The sequence below is a fragment of the Melampsora larici-populina genome (assembly GCF_000204055.1).
Source record: "Melampsora larici-populina 98AG31 unplaced genomic scaffold MELLAscaffold_85, whole genome shotgun sequence".
NCBI lineage: Eukaryota > Fungi > Basidiomycota > Pucciniomycetes > Pucciniales > Melampsoraceae > Melampsora > Melampsora laricis-populina.
The window spans coordinates 98,502-112,312 of record NW_006768849.1 but is presented as its reverse complement, the minus strand read 5'-3'; the positions used below and the strand labels follow the sequence as shown (position 1 = coordinate 112,312).

The following is a 13,811-nucleotide window of genomic DNA, read 5'->3' as shown; positions in this document are numbered from 1 at the left end:
AGTATGGCTCTTACAAGGACTTGTTCCTCACATATCAAAAATTCGCGAAGGAGCGGGTTTCCTTTAGGAAGTAGTGTGTCACAGTCAACCTTGAGCGCTTGGCCTTCATGAGAAACACCAAAACTCAAGTGCCAGAGTTTTGTAGGTCTCAAACCTCCTTCTCAAGAGTTTCACGAGTGTATCAGGATCCCTATATGTATTTATACAAATGCCTCACCAACCTTGCATGATAAGTTGATGTAGGTTGATGTCCATACAAATTGTGAAAGGAATATTTTTCTTTTGTTTTCACACGCAGTTCATCTTGTTCATACTCTTATCACACCTTATCCCGGCCGGTCAATTCTTTATCATCAAAGTTTCCATTTCTACTTATCTATTGTATGACGATGTATGCCAAACCTTCTTCGGCTGAAAGACCTGGAAAGACATTTGTTTTGTTTTTGAATCACATGGAGCCGTCAGATGACTTATAGAGATGGTTCAGAAATGTAGGAGGTGAGTTAAATGAAGTTTTGTGAATTTGATGTTGAGGGGGAATGAGTGATGAGAAATTTAGAATCGGAGTGGTGGTGGAAAGTAAAGTTGTAATAAATTGAATGGGTTTTTTATGTTATGTACAGTCAAACCGGAAAAGGTTGCCAAAAACAAAGATTTTAAAAGTCCAAGGAGGACGTGCACCACGTCAACAGGTGCTAATCTTGAGTACCGGGTCACCCTACCGGAAAGAAGCTAAGAACGGCTACTCACCTCGACTGCATGCATAAATTTTCCAAGGAACTTTGAAGGTTGGTGTCATCCCACACGAACCACACCCTTACCTATTGGAAGCATACACATCATCAGAATCAACAGGGTCCATCGCTCGCCTGAAGTGGACCTTCTTTCCCTCAACCCATCAATTTTGTTTCTCTTTGATCCATCCTTTTTTCCATAATCATTCAATGGGTTTTCGCAAGTACTCCGCCGACCTCAAGCTCGCCGCCACCAAAATGGCCCTTGCGAACCATTCCTTAGCCGATATTAATCAATCCCTTCATCACTCCATCTCACCCCGGTCCATTGATCGGTGGAAAGAGCTATACGAGACCACCAACAACGTTGTTCGAGACCCAGCTGACTATGAAATCCGTGGCCGACCACACCTCTTATCCGATGAACAACTTATTGTATTACGAGACATTGTCCTCAGCAACCCTGATATGTATCTGGACGAGGTTCAAGCTCAGTTGGAATTAGTTACTGGTGTCAAGGTTTCCAAAACTACAATTGGTGATGAACTACACGAACAACTCGGCCTGTCTTTGCTGGTCACCAGGGGTGTCCATCACAAACAATCCATTCGTGATCGTGCCCATTACATCAGGACTGTGGCTGGAATACCACCTGAATGTTTTGTTTTCATAGGTGAGTGTTTTCTTCAGATACACATCGATCTCGCGAATTGGAGGCTTATCAAGTGTGATTTATTTTTTTAGATGAGTCTGGCGTGGTGGGGCGAGATGCCATGCGTCCACGCTCGTGGGCTCCCAGAGGCACCAGGACTGTCCGAACCAAGCACTACGGCGATGGGGATCACTGGATCATCTTACCGGCTGTTGGCGAGCAAGGTATGATAGCTGGTGTTGTTGTCAAGGGCTCGGTCGAACGTATCCACGTTGAGATGTTTCTCAAGCGTCATTTGGTGGGTTCTTTCTGCCTTTATCTCATTTTGGATCGTACTGATCTCATCTGCCTTTTCTCTATTCTTGAAAGCTACCTGTAATGAACGCGTACCCAGCTCCGAACTCGGTTCTGGTACTCGACAATGCTAAGATTCACCATGGCGGCGATATAGAACGAATATGTCGTGAAAAAGGAATCCTTTTAGTTTATCTACCTGCATATTCTCCCGATCTCAACCCGATTGAGAAGGCTTTTGCGGCCATGAAACGAAGACTTCAAAGGGAGAAGGTGTGGCACTTAATTGACAATAAAGCCACTTATCTGATTCGGTTGGCGGGTCGGGTGATGACTAGGACGCTGATGCAACCTTTGATGGTGAACAGTGGTTACACCACTGATTACTATTGGGAGCAGTACAATGAAAGGTTTGATGATTAAAATGTGTCTAAGCCTTTGTGTACCCTATGTTTTCTGGTCCGCTCAAAATTAAATCGGCCTGGTTAAACCAATGTTTCAATCGTTTTTTCTCTTTTTTCAACGGTTCACTCAAAATCAAGAAGATGTTGTTATTCAATTATTTATTGTTTTATCCTGAACTGAATCGGCTCAATCATTTAAGACTATACTTCCTGTTTGATCTATGTTTTCTTTTAAGCAATGAATACATAGGCTAAGTTACACCCGAGTACTGGTGGTCATTGAAAAATGATCGAGTGTAGAGATCAAGTCAGATTTGATCTTTGAAAAAGTATCGATGATAGCGAACCAATCTCTTTGATCTGACTTGATCGATCAAAGAGATTGGTTTGCTATGTGTCTCTATCCTTCATAAGGACATTCCAAAGTGTTCTCAACTGTGGAAGTGATTAAGATGTGGATCACTTCGATGTGATCCAATGTCTAACCTCTGATTAGACACTTAGTGAGAGAAGTCCTGTGATGTCTAAAATGATCATGAATTCATAAGGTTCGGATGAACCTCAGTAGGGTGTTCTCGCAGGAATGATCGAGTCATTTAGAGCATCTTTTTGGTTTTGTTGGCAAAATCAAATACGTGTATATTTCAAGACGTATATTGCCTATACAACGATAGAAATCGTAGAGATCAAGAACGGCTCACAGAAGATCGCACACAACTTGGATAAAAGAAAAAACAACATAATCGCACACAAAATGTGATAAAGCAAAGGCAGTTTGAATGTAAAAGTGGATCTTGTTGAAAGACCTCGTTAAACAATTCGTGAAATCGGTTAAAGACCAGAGGAACGACTAGTTCCAGCCTTAGGAGCTGTGTCAGGAACACAACTTGGTCCAGCTTGACGCGCACGCGGGGTCGAGTTGCTTGGCCCGCTATGGGGGGTGGTGGTGGAGGACTTAAAGTTATAGGGGCCCTCGCGAGCAAAGATTCGATTGCAGGTGGCCAGTTCCTTTTTCATTTGTTGATAAAATAATCGGCTTTGAGAAAAGAGCTTCATCGCGATTCCCCAAGAAATTCCTAAAGCCAGTACGTCGCGGATGTTCATTAAATCTGGGAATAGGAATTGTTCAAAACTATCGATGTGGTGATTGGCCAACCGCTCAGAAAGATCGTCAACGAGGAAAGGGGCTATCCCCGCGTCAAGCAGAAATTCCTCCAATGTACAATACTTCTTCAACTCTTCAAGCTCCTCTCGATTGACCTCAATGTGATAACCCTGACACTCAGAGTATCCACCCGGGGTGCCCATATGGGAATAGTTTGAGTTGGAACCTTTGATTCTTTTGGCTGAGTGTTGTGGAGCGGCAGTCGACAGAGGTCGTTTGACATCGGTCCATTTGAAGCCTTCAAGATACATAGGTGGGTTATCTAAGTCAACTCCAGCACGAGATTCGGCCTGAATACAAACATTATCAGTATAAGAATTGATGAAAAAAAGATATTGATGTGAGCTTACCAATTCTTGAGCCCATTTGTGTAAGTGCTCATAGTTCATCTGCATGTATTTGGATGCTTCGTGTGGTTTATACACACGCCAACCCTCCCGGCTGTGATTGTCGAGGCTGCCATACTTCTTGATTAGAGCTTCAAGTTGGACTTGAAGTGGGTCAAGAGGAAGCGAATCGGTCAATTGAGAAGCAGTGACCGTGACATTGTTCATTGCGCTCATAGCTTTGAGTCGGGTTTGAGCCATCACGATTTTCTACAAGTAGAAAGGCTTTCAGTATACAGGGAAAGCAAGTGTAAACAAATAAGAGTACGTACAGTGTCAGCAAGTTTGGCAGACTTAGCAGGGTCAGCCATCGAGATTGTCATGCCGGCCTCTCTCAAAGGGCAATCCTGGACCGCTGCAAAGAAGTCTTGCACATCTTGATCATCAACAAGTTTGCGACACTTGCTTCTACTGAAAACTTCATGTCGATCGATATAAACATTGATGGTGACTGTTCCACTAGCGTCAGCCAATTTGAAAATTGCACTATTACCACCCGCCGGAGCATCGGTATCAATCGTATCGGCCACAGTGAAAAGAATATCTTTCAGGGCAATGAAAGAGTTGTTGTCGATGTCGATGATCTTGGTGGTTGGATCGATTCGATAAGGCATCCATTTTGTGATGCTGTTTTTCAACTTTTGACTCGAGATTTTGAGGGGATTCACACCCTTTTCAGTGTACATTAAATAACTGAGCTTCAGGTTGTAAGATCCCATTACGTTGACTTCCACCACCGGACCTGTTTTGAAGGAGTTCTGTAAGTTACGATGTAGAAGTAGGATGGGTAACAAGAAACAATCTTACCTTTACCTTTGATGGAAGACTCAATGGGAGCTTCATCAGATTCATTCGAAGTGACCGAACCAACATGTATCGCCTTTCCCTTGCCATGGGATTGGCTGGCCGTAGCGATGTCCGACTGCATGGTGGCTTCGAAAACTCGTACTGAGCAGGCTTGGAAAGGAGGGGTCCAATCGAGTTCGTCAAAAGGAGGAGGCGTCCAATCGAGTTCATCCACACAAATACTGCTGTCATCGTCAAGCTCGACATGATTGGTCTTTGGGTTGCTAGCCCCGTTGACAATCACAGTTGCAGTATTTGGAGCCAAAGCCGTCGGAGCTTGGTGGCCTAAGTTTGGCACGGTCAACTGGCTGGAGATCCGGTTTCCGCCAGGGTGGGCCATGCCCCTAAGATGAACAGCACATCGTATCAGCAATTTTATCAATCAAGATATGGAAATACAAAATTCTCACATCTTTACAGCACTGCTATAACTGTAAGGAGTCATAAAAGGCGGAGCACGGTGGCCTATGGATCCAAAAGCCATTTGGCCAGACATTCCGTGACTGCTAGGATTATCCATGGGTCTGTAATAAATCAACAGCAAGCATCAGAATAGTGCCAAACGAGTGTGGAAAAAAACATTCTCACCCCAAAAAGGGACCTTGGCAGTCATTTTTAGCTTGATTAATCAGCTTTTGGGCGATGAAATGGGAGTCTTGGGATGCCATTTTTCGGTGAAATAAAGGTTGATTTGGAAGTGATAGATTTGGAAGAGTGAATATGGGTTGAAGAAAAATTTTTGCGACAAAAAAAATTCAAAAGATTGAAGTGGAGGGCAAGAAAGTCAGATGGAGGTGAGCAAATGACCCCATTGATGCTGATGATTCTTTCGTCACGGTGGCTTCCATCCGGTTCCTCGACACATTTCTGCATGCAGGAGGTGCTTGAATCGTCCGACACCCATCCCAACATCCTTCGGGTAGGCCAACCGGGTTCTCAGACTAGCAGCCTTATGCATACAGAAGGTGGGTCGAGGTGCGTTGCTGTTCCCAGCACCTTTCCGGCAGAGCTATCCGGTACTCAAGATTAGCACCTGTTGACGTGGTGCACGTCCTCCTTGGACTTTTCAAATCTTTGTTTTTGGCAACCTTTTCCGGTTTGACTGTATTTGATTGGATTGGTATTGTGAATCTGATGAAAGAAAGAAAGAAAGAAAGAAAGATATTGAATTTTGGATTCGATCGATTAGCGATTTCTAATTTCTGATTTGGATCACATCTGATCACGCGTCTTCTTATTTCAATATTTGATTTGATTTGATTTGATTTGATTTGATTTCTTTCATTTTGATTTTTGATTTCTTTGATTTTAATTCAGACTTTCATTCGATTTCACTTCCATCGATCACTTCAATCAGCATTCATCATGGTACAACATCCAGTCGAACTTTCTCTCGCTGGTCGTTGGATTCCACTTCCCAAGATTCTTTACGGAACTGTTCTCTATCCATTCACTCCTATCAATCTCGATTCAAAAGGAAAGGGAACTCTCTCAGTTTCTGATGATCATCAGCCGGCTGATTCACATTCATCCGATCATCGACTTGTACCTGCAAATCCTCATCAGGTAACATCTTCATCTCAATTTACTTATTAACTCAATAGTAACTAATCCAATCTCACCTTTTCTTCTATGATCTCTGATGACTTAGGTTCCATTGGACGTGGGTGATGAATGTTATGTTTTTGAACAATACATTCCATCTTCCAACACCTCCCTACATTCGAGTAACCTCAGTGCCGGCTGGTACAGAGGATATGTCGTTAATGCTTCACATCAGTCATCATTCTCGAATCTCCCTTCCTCAGCTCAACTCGATCAATATGCCGAGAATGATAGTTTGATTCCTTATCCTCAATCGACTCGCTCGAATTTCGTCTTACCTGAAGAACCTCAAGTCTTTTTAGGAATCTTTCCCGCCGCAAATCTTCAGATTCGAGAGCCCTTGAATGACTCATCTCAACGGATGAGTACTACCTTGACAAATCTCGATTCTACGATCTTGGCTATCGCTGGAGCCAATGCTCAACCAACACCTGGACCTACTCCGATCAGAAGTTATAATCCAAAGACAGGTCCGATGGATCCACTACTCGAAGAAGACGAAACCGATCAGACTGGCTCAACGATTCAAAGAGCTGTCAATCCGCTTGATTCTCGGCAAATAGAAGCCATTCCCCGACCAGAGAAACTACCTCCACCTCTTCCATCACTGAAAGCTGGAGACGAAACGGTCTCGGGGAGGGACGAGCCACTGGTGGATGAAATCGCTTGTGCTTTGAGAGAGTGGTATACGTTACTTTTTGTTCATCTCAACAAAAGGCAATACCGACTGTTTCATATCATGAAAGAACATATCGAGGCCCTTCATATGGGTCGTAGGCAATTGCTAGCTCAGACTCTCAGCACAGAAGAAGCGGCTAAACTACGACACGATCTTGTCAACCGGCTCGTATACGGGAATCTTGTCCAGGATCTAGATATTATTGTTCGACATCCTGACTATGGAGCCTTGGTTGATACTGAAGTCGATTTCGAAGCAGTCGATTCAAGGTCTTGGATGTCGGCAATTCGAATGTACGTTTGGCAAGTCAAGCTGGCGTATCTAAGTCAAACTCTTTCACTCGACCGTGGTTTTGTCAATGGGCCTCTCAATCTCCCAGATCCGCTGGCCAACAATGCGATTTCCTCAATGTCAAACAATAACCAATCCAAACTTAGTGAACCAAATCAAGTACCTCTGAATGCTCATCTTCCCAACGCTCGCTCTACTCAATCAATCAGTCCAAAACAAGCCGAATTCGTCTCTCCAAACCCTGGCGGCCAGCATGCACTCTCGAATCCCGCTCAAGGCACTCGACCCAAGTTTTATCACGTCATGATCGACGTCAAATCCGTTTCAGTCGGTCCTTGCGCGGTTGGGGAAACGATGGAACTCTACTTTTCCTTGTACAACAAGAGCGAGAGTAGGTTCTTGACAGAAGAGTTTTGCGTGATTCTCAATCATCTAGGCCTGCCTATTCGAACCAAGTCGAAACACTCACCAAATATCGCCGGAGGTGCGGATGACATCTCGATCAAACTTACGGCTTCAAACTTGATCTCGGTGAGGACCATGTTCAAGGATCTCAGTCAACACGATGTACAAGATTCGATATTTTTAGTCTGTCGTATCGTCAAGAACGGTGGAATGAAGAGTACCACCAACAATCAGCCTCCTCTATCTGCCAGTGGTAGTATTCCCGACGGTGCTTCGTCCAACATTTTATCACCGGGTGTCTACGAAGGTGACTCGGCATCAGCAACAGCATCTTTTGAAGAAGCTATGTCACCGACTTATGAAGGAGCTCACTCACCCCAATACGCATTACCGGACTCAAATGGTGAATATAGTGGGATGACTTTCTACCAGCCTCGATTAGGCACTCAATCCATCAGACGACCTTTCGGTTGTGCTGTGGTTGAAATTAGCTCATATACATCTCACTCGAATCAGGCCTCAGGCTCATCTGGCCCATCTCTTCCAAAGATTACATCCGGCGGAACTTTGGGCTCTGGCATTATGGAAAGTCCTGTATCTTACTATCACATGAATATCTTCTCGCCGGTGAATGAAGCTAGCTTTCCTACTTTACACGAGGATATCATTGCTTCCCGCGTCAAGGAGTTTTTCGGTACCGGTCATTTGTCCAACGCTGGACCTCTCAACAGCTTTCACGGAAGCAGTAGCAAAAATCAAGGTTCATACTTGAGTGGTTCAAAGAATGAGTCGATCGCAATCGAACTACGCACGTTTTACGGTGACACCACTTCCATCATCAAGGAAAACGGCGCACGGTTGAGCGACATCCCACTGACATCAAGATTGGGGTTTCCTGATGTGGTATTTCCGGATGACTGTGAGTTTTCTGGACATGACCTCGGATTCATCATTCATGAAACAGAATATTCGATTGATGACCTTCATTGACTTTCAAACTTTATTGTTTTACGCATGGCTCAGCCAGAAACGAGATCTACGTCAAGCTTTGGTCGGGCGATTTCTCCTATTTCCATCCTGGATCATCGAAGATCATCACTGCCACCGCGTCCGGCAAAAATATCGAAGTCGCAGCTGAATTGAGGACCAAGACCGGACTTGTATTGGAACGAGTGATTTCCCGAGGATCAGGCGAGCCGAAAGTGACAAGGTACAATTCCATGGTTTATAAAAACAACCAGACCCCGAGTGAGTCCGTGATATCATGATATGAGCTTTATGATGCGAAGAAAGATACTCAAATTGCTTTCTCCTCATCAGCTTGGGGTGAATTGATGAAATTGGACATCTCTTCCGACGTCATTGAGGACTGTCACCTCTTCTTTACATTCCGAAATAGACAAGACAAGAACAATCGAAATCACACGACAGGCAACATCGACAAGCCCTTCGCATTCGCTTTCTTACCTCTTTTTTCCACCAATCAAACTTTCATCCCCGATGGTGAACATAACCTAGCATTATTCAAGTATGACCGACAGAGCGCCACACCCGAAGTATATTGCCGCGTAAACTCTTCGCTCGAGGCAGGACAAACTGCCCCAGACATTACACCGGCTCTGAGCAAGCTTCTGATCCCACTGAGAGATGCTTTTGTCGTTCGATCATTCCTCTGCTCGACCCAGCATACTCAAAATGAAGTCCTCCTCAAGCTTATCAAGTGGGAGCGTCTTCTTGATCAGCCGCAATCATTACAGGAAACATTGACTAAACTCAAGTTTGCTTCTGAGGTTGAGATTTGCAAATTCTTACGAAATATCTTCGATGCGCTGTTTGGCGTGCTGGTCTCAAGAGTCAATGCCGAAACCAAAGAATACAACGATCTTGTATTCAACGCATTGGTAACTCTACTAGGGATCGTTTCTGATCGACGGTTCACGAACTTCAAGCCCGTAGTTGATCTGTACATCGATCAACACTTCGCCTGCACAACCGCCTCGACCCATCTTATTCGATCTCTTCAATCTCTTCTCTCAAACCCAACATCTCCGCAGAACGCGCAGCCGCTTCGGTCGAGCATCAAGGTCTGGGGATACCTTTTGCGATTTATCATCAGGTCTCGAGAACTTCAGCGCGGCAAAGATCTTACCTCAGGAGGACTTACTTCAGATGTGATTGAGACGAAATTCAAGCATGAAATCACCTCAGTCTTGAATCAAATCACCGCCTTGATGTCTCTCAATTCGAGTACTGTGATTGGTACTCAGACTTTGGCAGTACAGCACTTCGCCGCTTTGTTACCAGAATTAGGCAAAGTCTGCGGACCGCACGAGCTTCTTGAGAAAGCCAATAGTTTTGTTGAATCGATTTCGGCCACAAAAGGTAAAATTGTGATATGGAAATTATTATTACAGGAGCATATCATCATGAGTCATATCTTTGATTTGCCTGATTGTCGAGTACAATTGATTCCTAAATTGACAGCTTGGGTCAAACCTCACCTTGGCGAATTCGAAGAATACACGATGATCAAGGCCAAGGACACTGATTCGACCAAGGATTCTGCTAGAGTGAGCTGGCTTGAAGGTATCCGGATTTCCACATCACTCATAGCCGTTGCTTTGGACAAGCTACACGAGGCTTTAATTGATCCTCACACCAACCAAGACCGAACAGCCTTGGCTCAGGAAGAAGACAATGTCGAATATCTCCTCATGTTACTTCCAAAGTTGCTGGATTCTTTTACCGAACTTGAGAACCCGGCGAATATCGAGGCAGTCCAAAGACTTGGAACTACGGCCTCAGTCATCAGTCCGGTTCCCATTGTTTTCCCGGCATCCTACCCATTCTCCTTGTTGAGTTCTTTGCCCACGAAACCCACTTTTGGCTCCAATCATCCAAATCAGTCACAAAGTGTTCCGTCCACCCAAAACGGTCTTGGGGAAATTGCGGCCGTGATGGTGACGATGATTCTTCTTTCGCCTGATCGGTTGCTGTCGAGCTTTTTGGAAGTAATGCTTGAAGTCGAAGGCAAACAAAACCTGACCGCATTCCTTTCAAAACTATTCAAAGTCTTTCATTCAATCCTGAAGAATAAGGTATTCCCGGCAAATTGGCTCAACATTAATATCTTGTCACATAAGACCAGTCTTAAACTGGTTCGAGTCGTTGCAAGGCTAATGGAACGAGAGTTTATCCCTCCATTTGCCACTTTGAACCGAACGCCTGTGTCGGGTGATCCCACTTCAGATCCGAATCGAGTCTTCAATTCGGAACTCTGGTCAGACTTTTTTGTTCTTCTCCACGGTTTACTTTCTAGTCAACACTTAGTCATAGAAGAATACCCACCTCAGAAACGAAGAGCCGTTTGGAAGTTGGCCGGCGATGTGAGGGGTGAAGGATCCAAGCTCTTAAAACGATGTTGGGAAGCTATTGGATCTCAAAGTTTGAAGGCTGGAGACGATACAACAACCTGTGGTAAGATTGATATCTCTTCTCAAGTTATCCAAGGGTTTTTTCTGTGTCCGTCTGACTAGCTGTTTGGTGGGGAATCACAGGCGGTTATCAAATCCAATTCATTCCTGGTATCGTTGAACTCGTCTTAGAACTGTGCTTGTCGCACCACGACGAAATGAGAACAAATGCAGTAACAATGGTACGTACTATCTCGACTTCATACATTCATTATCTGGATTATTTCAATTGAAATCGCTGGTAACAATCGCGCAGTTGTACAGTATCATGATCACTGAATATCAAGCCAATCGAGATCTGTGAGTATTATGGATCCTGGATTAAGCCGAGAAATGCGATTATTGAATCTTGTTCTTGTATGATTATAGCACGGTGGTTACCGATGAGATTATAGATAAGTTAGATAGCTTACTTGGAAATTCGCCTAGCAGTCAGAACGACGAAATGTCACGTGCTTTTTTTGTTGGACAATTACAATCTCTTTTCGAATCGGATCCGATTGATGAACATTTACAGAAACAGGTGGAGACTTTTATGCAGTCTACGAACCAATTCTTGGAATTGTTGCTTAGCATTCGAAATCTACCACCCGGTGACGAGGTCAGTTTGTGTTCTTTTTTAGCTTTCTTGCCGTTTTTTTTGGTGCTGATTCAGATCTTGATATTTCTTTTGGTCCAAACAGTTTATTGACGATCGGGTCATCGGGACGCTCAAGTTGATGTCCGTGAGTCGGTGCAAACCTTATTTTTCATCCACATCCCGCATCTACTGACTTCTGCCCTATATCCAGTTCATCCGTAATATTGGACGAAGCGGGATTTATATCCACTATGTCCACAAGCTTGTCAACTTTCATGCAAGCTGTGGTAATTATGTTGAAGCAGGGTAAGTCATACGCTCAATACGGTGAATGACTATTGCTGACTTATGCTGTTTATGAATAGTCTCGCGATGCGACTGCATTCCGATCTTCATAGCTGGGACTTGGAAACCGTGGTGGAAGCCATGCCAGAGCTTGCGCTTCCCAAACAAACAGCATTCAGGCGAAAAGAAGTGAGTCATCCTATCTGTCGAATTTTGAATTAGAAATAATTGATTACTTATCTTTTTGCCGACTATCTAGACACTATATCTTCGTATTCTGGATTACCTCGCCAAAGGTAAAGCTTGGGAGAGCGGTATTCAGATATGTAAAGAACTGCAGGAGCAGTACGAACATGTCTCCTTTGACTACGAGCGACTCTCCGAAGTTCTGGCCCACCAATCTTCACTCTATCAGAAGATAGTCAAATCGGAACGTTACTTTAGCGAGTATTTTAGAGTTGCATTTTATGGTCTAGGTTTCCCACCGAGTGTGCAGAACCGTCAATTCGTTTATCGAGGGTATGAGTTTGAGAAATATGCAGAATTTTGCGATCGAATGAATAACAAACATCCGAATGCACAAATCATCCGAGCCAATGTAGTATCAAGTGATGAGTTGCAGTATGCCGAAGGACAGTATTTACACATCACCAAGGTTCAAGCTGAACCTGATCGAAATTCGATCATCTTTACCAATCTCGAAGTCCCGAATGCCGTTCGACAATACTATGAAAACAATGCGACTAACACTTTCAGTTATACACGTCCGTTTAGCAAGGAAGAGATGCCTAATTTGGATCCGGTGATGATGTGGGTTGAAAAAAGTAAGTTCATTATTTGCGCTGAGCAGAATATGCGATTTTTCTTTACCCAAAGCAAACATCTAATCAACTCGTCATCTTTCTTTACTATGATAGCCTTTTTGGTCTGTGAAGACGCATTCCCTACGGTACTCCAACGTTCAGAGGTGTTAGAGATCAGGTTTTTGGAGATCTCACCCATCGAAAATGCGATTCTGATCACCGATCAGAAAACAAGAGAGCTCGATACACTTCAGCGGCGTTATCTCGCCCTCAGTAAGACCGGTGGTACGAAACTGAACACCAATCCACTGTCAATGGCGCTCAATGGTGCCGTGGATGCTCCAGCCAATAGCGGAATCCCGCCTTCCGGAATGGTGAGCATCTTTTGGAATCTTTTCTATCCGATATGCTCGTTGATCACACTTTTGCGTCAATGAACAGCATTCTTAAGGCCCGAGTACCTCGCTCAAAATCCTGATCAACAGGAGACTGTGCTTCTATTACGACAGGCAATCGACAATCAGACCGCTGTGATTGATGAAGGCCTGAAACTCCATCAAGCACTTTGTCCACCTGAGATGAAAACATTTCATTCCACCTTATATAGATGTAGGCTACATGATTATATTCAACAACCGCTAGTCATAAGAATTTGGAACTAATGATGAATCATCCTTTTTGCAGTTTTCTACAAGAACTTTACAGACGAAATTAGTCGACTGCCAGTTCAACCATCTACACCCTTGGTGTTTCCAAGTGATGCGAATGAATTCGATGACGGTGCCGACTTCAAGTCTCATTTTCCATCCGCTAGCTCACAAGCATTCGACCTTGGAGTTCAGAACCAAGGTCAATCTCAGTTCCATCCACCGAACCGAGGAGTCGAAAACACACTAGGACGGCCTCACACGATGTCGATTGGATCAAGTAGTATGGGCAATTCGTCACGAGCATCAGCAAAATATAAGAACGCAGCAAGTGATGCACTTACCGGTGGATCTGATTTTACACCGGGTCTACAACTCTCGGTGCCTTTTCCATCACCTTTATTCAAAGACAGTTTCATGTCAAGTGGAAGTGGTGGTGGAAGGGTATCATCATCAGGAGGCAACAAGAGTGCAATTGATGGAAATAATTTTCGGAACAGTATGACACTTGATCCTAATCGATCACTTGTACTTGGAACAACAACCTCTCATGTTCGAGCTC

The 13,811-nt window shown here is 44.1% G+C and overlaps 2 protein-coding genes across 2 annotated transcripts; one reads left to right on the top strand and one right to left on the bottom strand.

Annotated features, from left to right (window-relative positions):
- Nucleotides 1–2,915: 2,915 nt before the first annotated feature.
- On the bottom strand, nucleotides 2,916–5,149 carry MELLADRAFT_113463 (uncharacterized protein; the record flags this gene model as incomplete). Its single annotated transcript, XM_007418132.1, has 6 exons — nucleotides 2,916–3,539; nucleotides 3,600–3,845; nucleotides 3,908–4,377; nucleotides 4,443–4,825; nucleotides 4,892–5,005; nucleotides 5,070–5,149. The coding sequence occupies 6 exons, from the start codon at nucleotides 5,147–5,149 to the stop codon at nucleotides 2,916–2,918; spliced, it is 1,917 nt and encodes a 638-aa protein (XP_007418194.1).
- A 1,412-nt stretch (nucleotides 5,150–6,561) lies between these two features.
- Nucleotides 6,562–13,264, top strand: MELLADRAFT_40818 (uncharacterized protein; the record flags this gene model as incomplete). Its single annotated transcript, XM_007418110.1, has 14 exons — nucleotides 6,562–7,201; nucleotides 7,334–8,168; nucleotides 8,205–8,380; nucleotides 8,485–8,709; nucleotides 8,782–10,938; nucleotides 11,019–11,116; nucleotides 11,191–11,234; nucleotides 11,304–11,535; nucleotides 11,618–11,659; nucleotides 11,726–11,820; nucleotides 11,880–11,988; nucleotides 12,110–12,623; nucleotides 12,717–12,934; nucleotides 13,061–13,264. 14 exons carry the CDS (start codon nucleotides 6,562–6,564, stop codon nucleotides 13,262–13,264), a joined length of 5,589 nt encoding a protein of 1,862 aa, XP_007418172.1.
- Nucleotides 13,265–13,811: the final 547 nt, after the last annotated feature.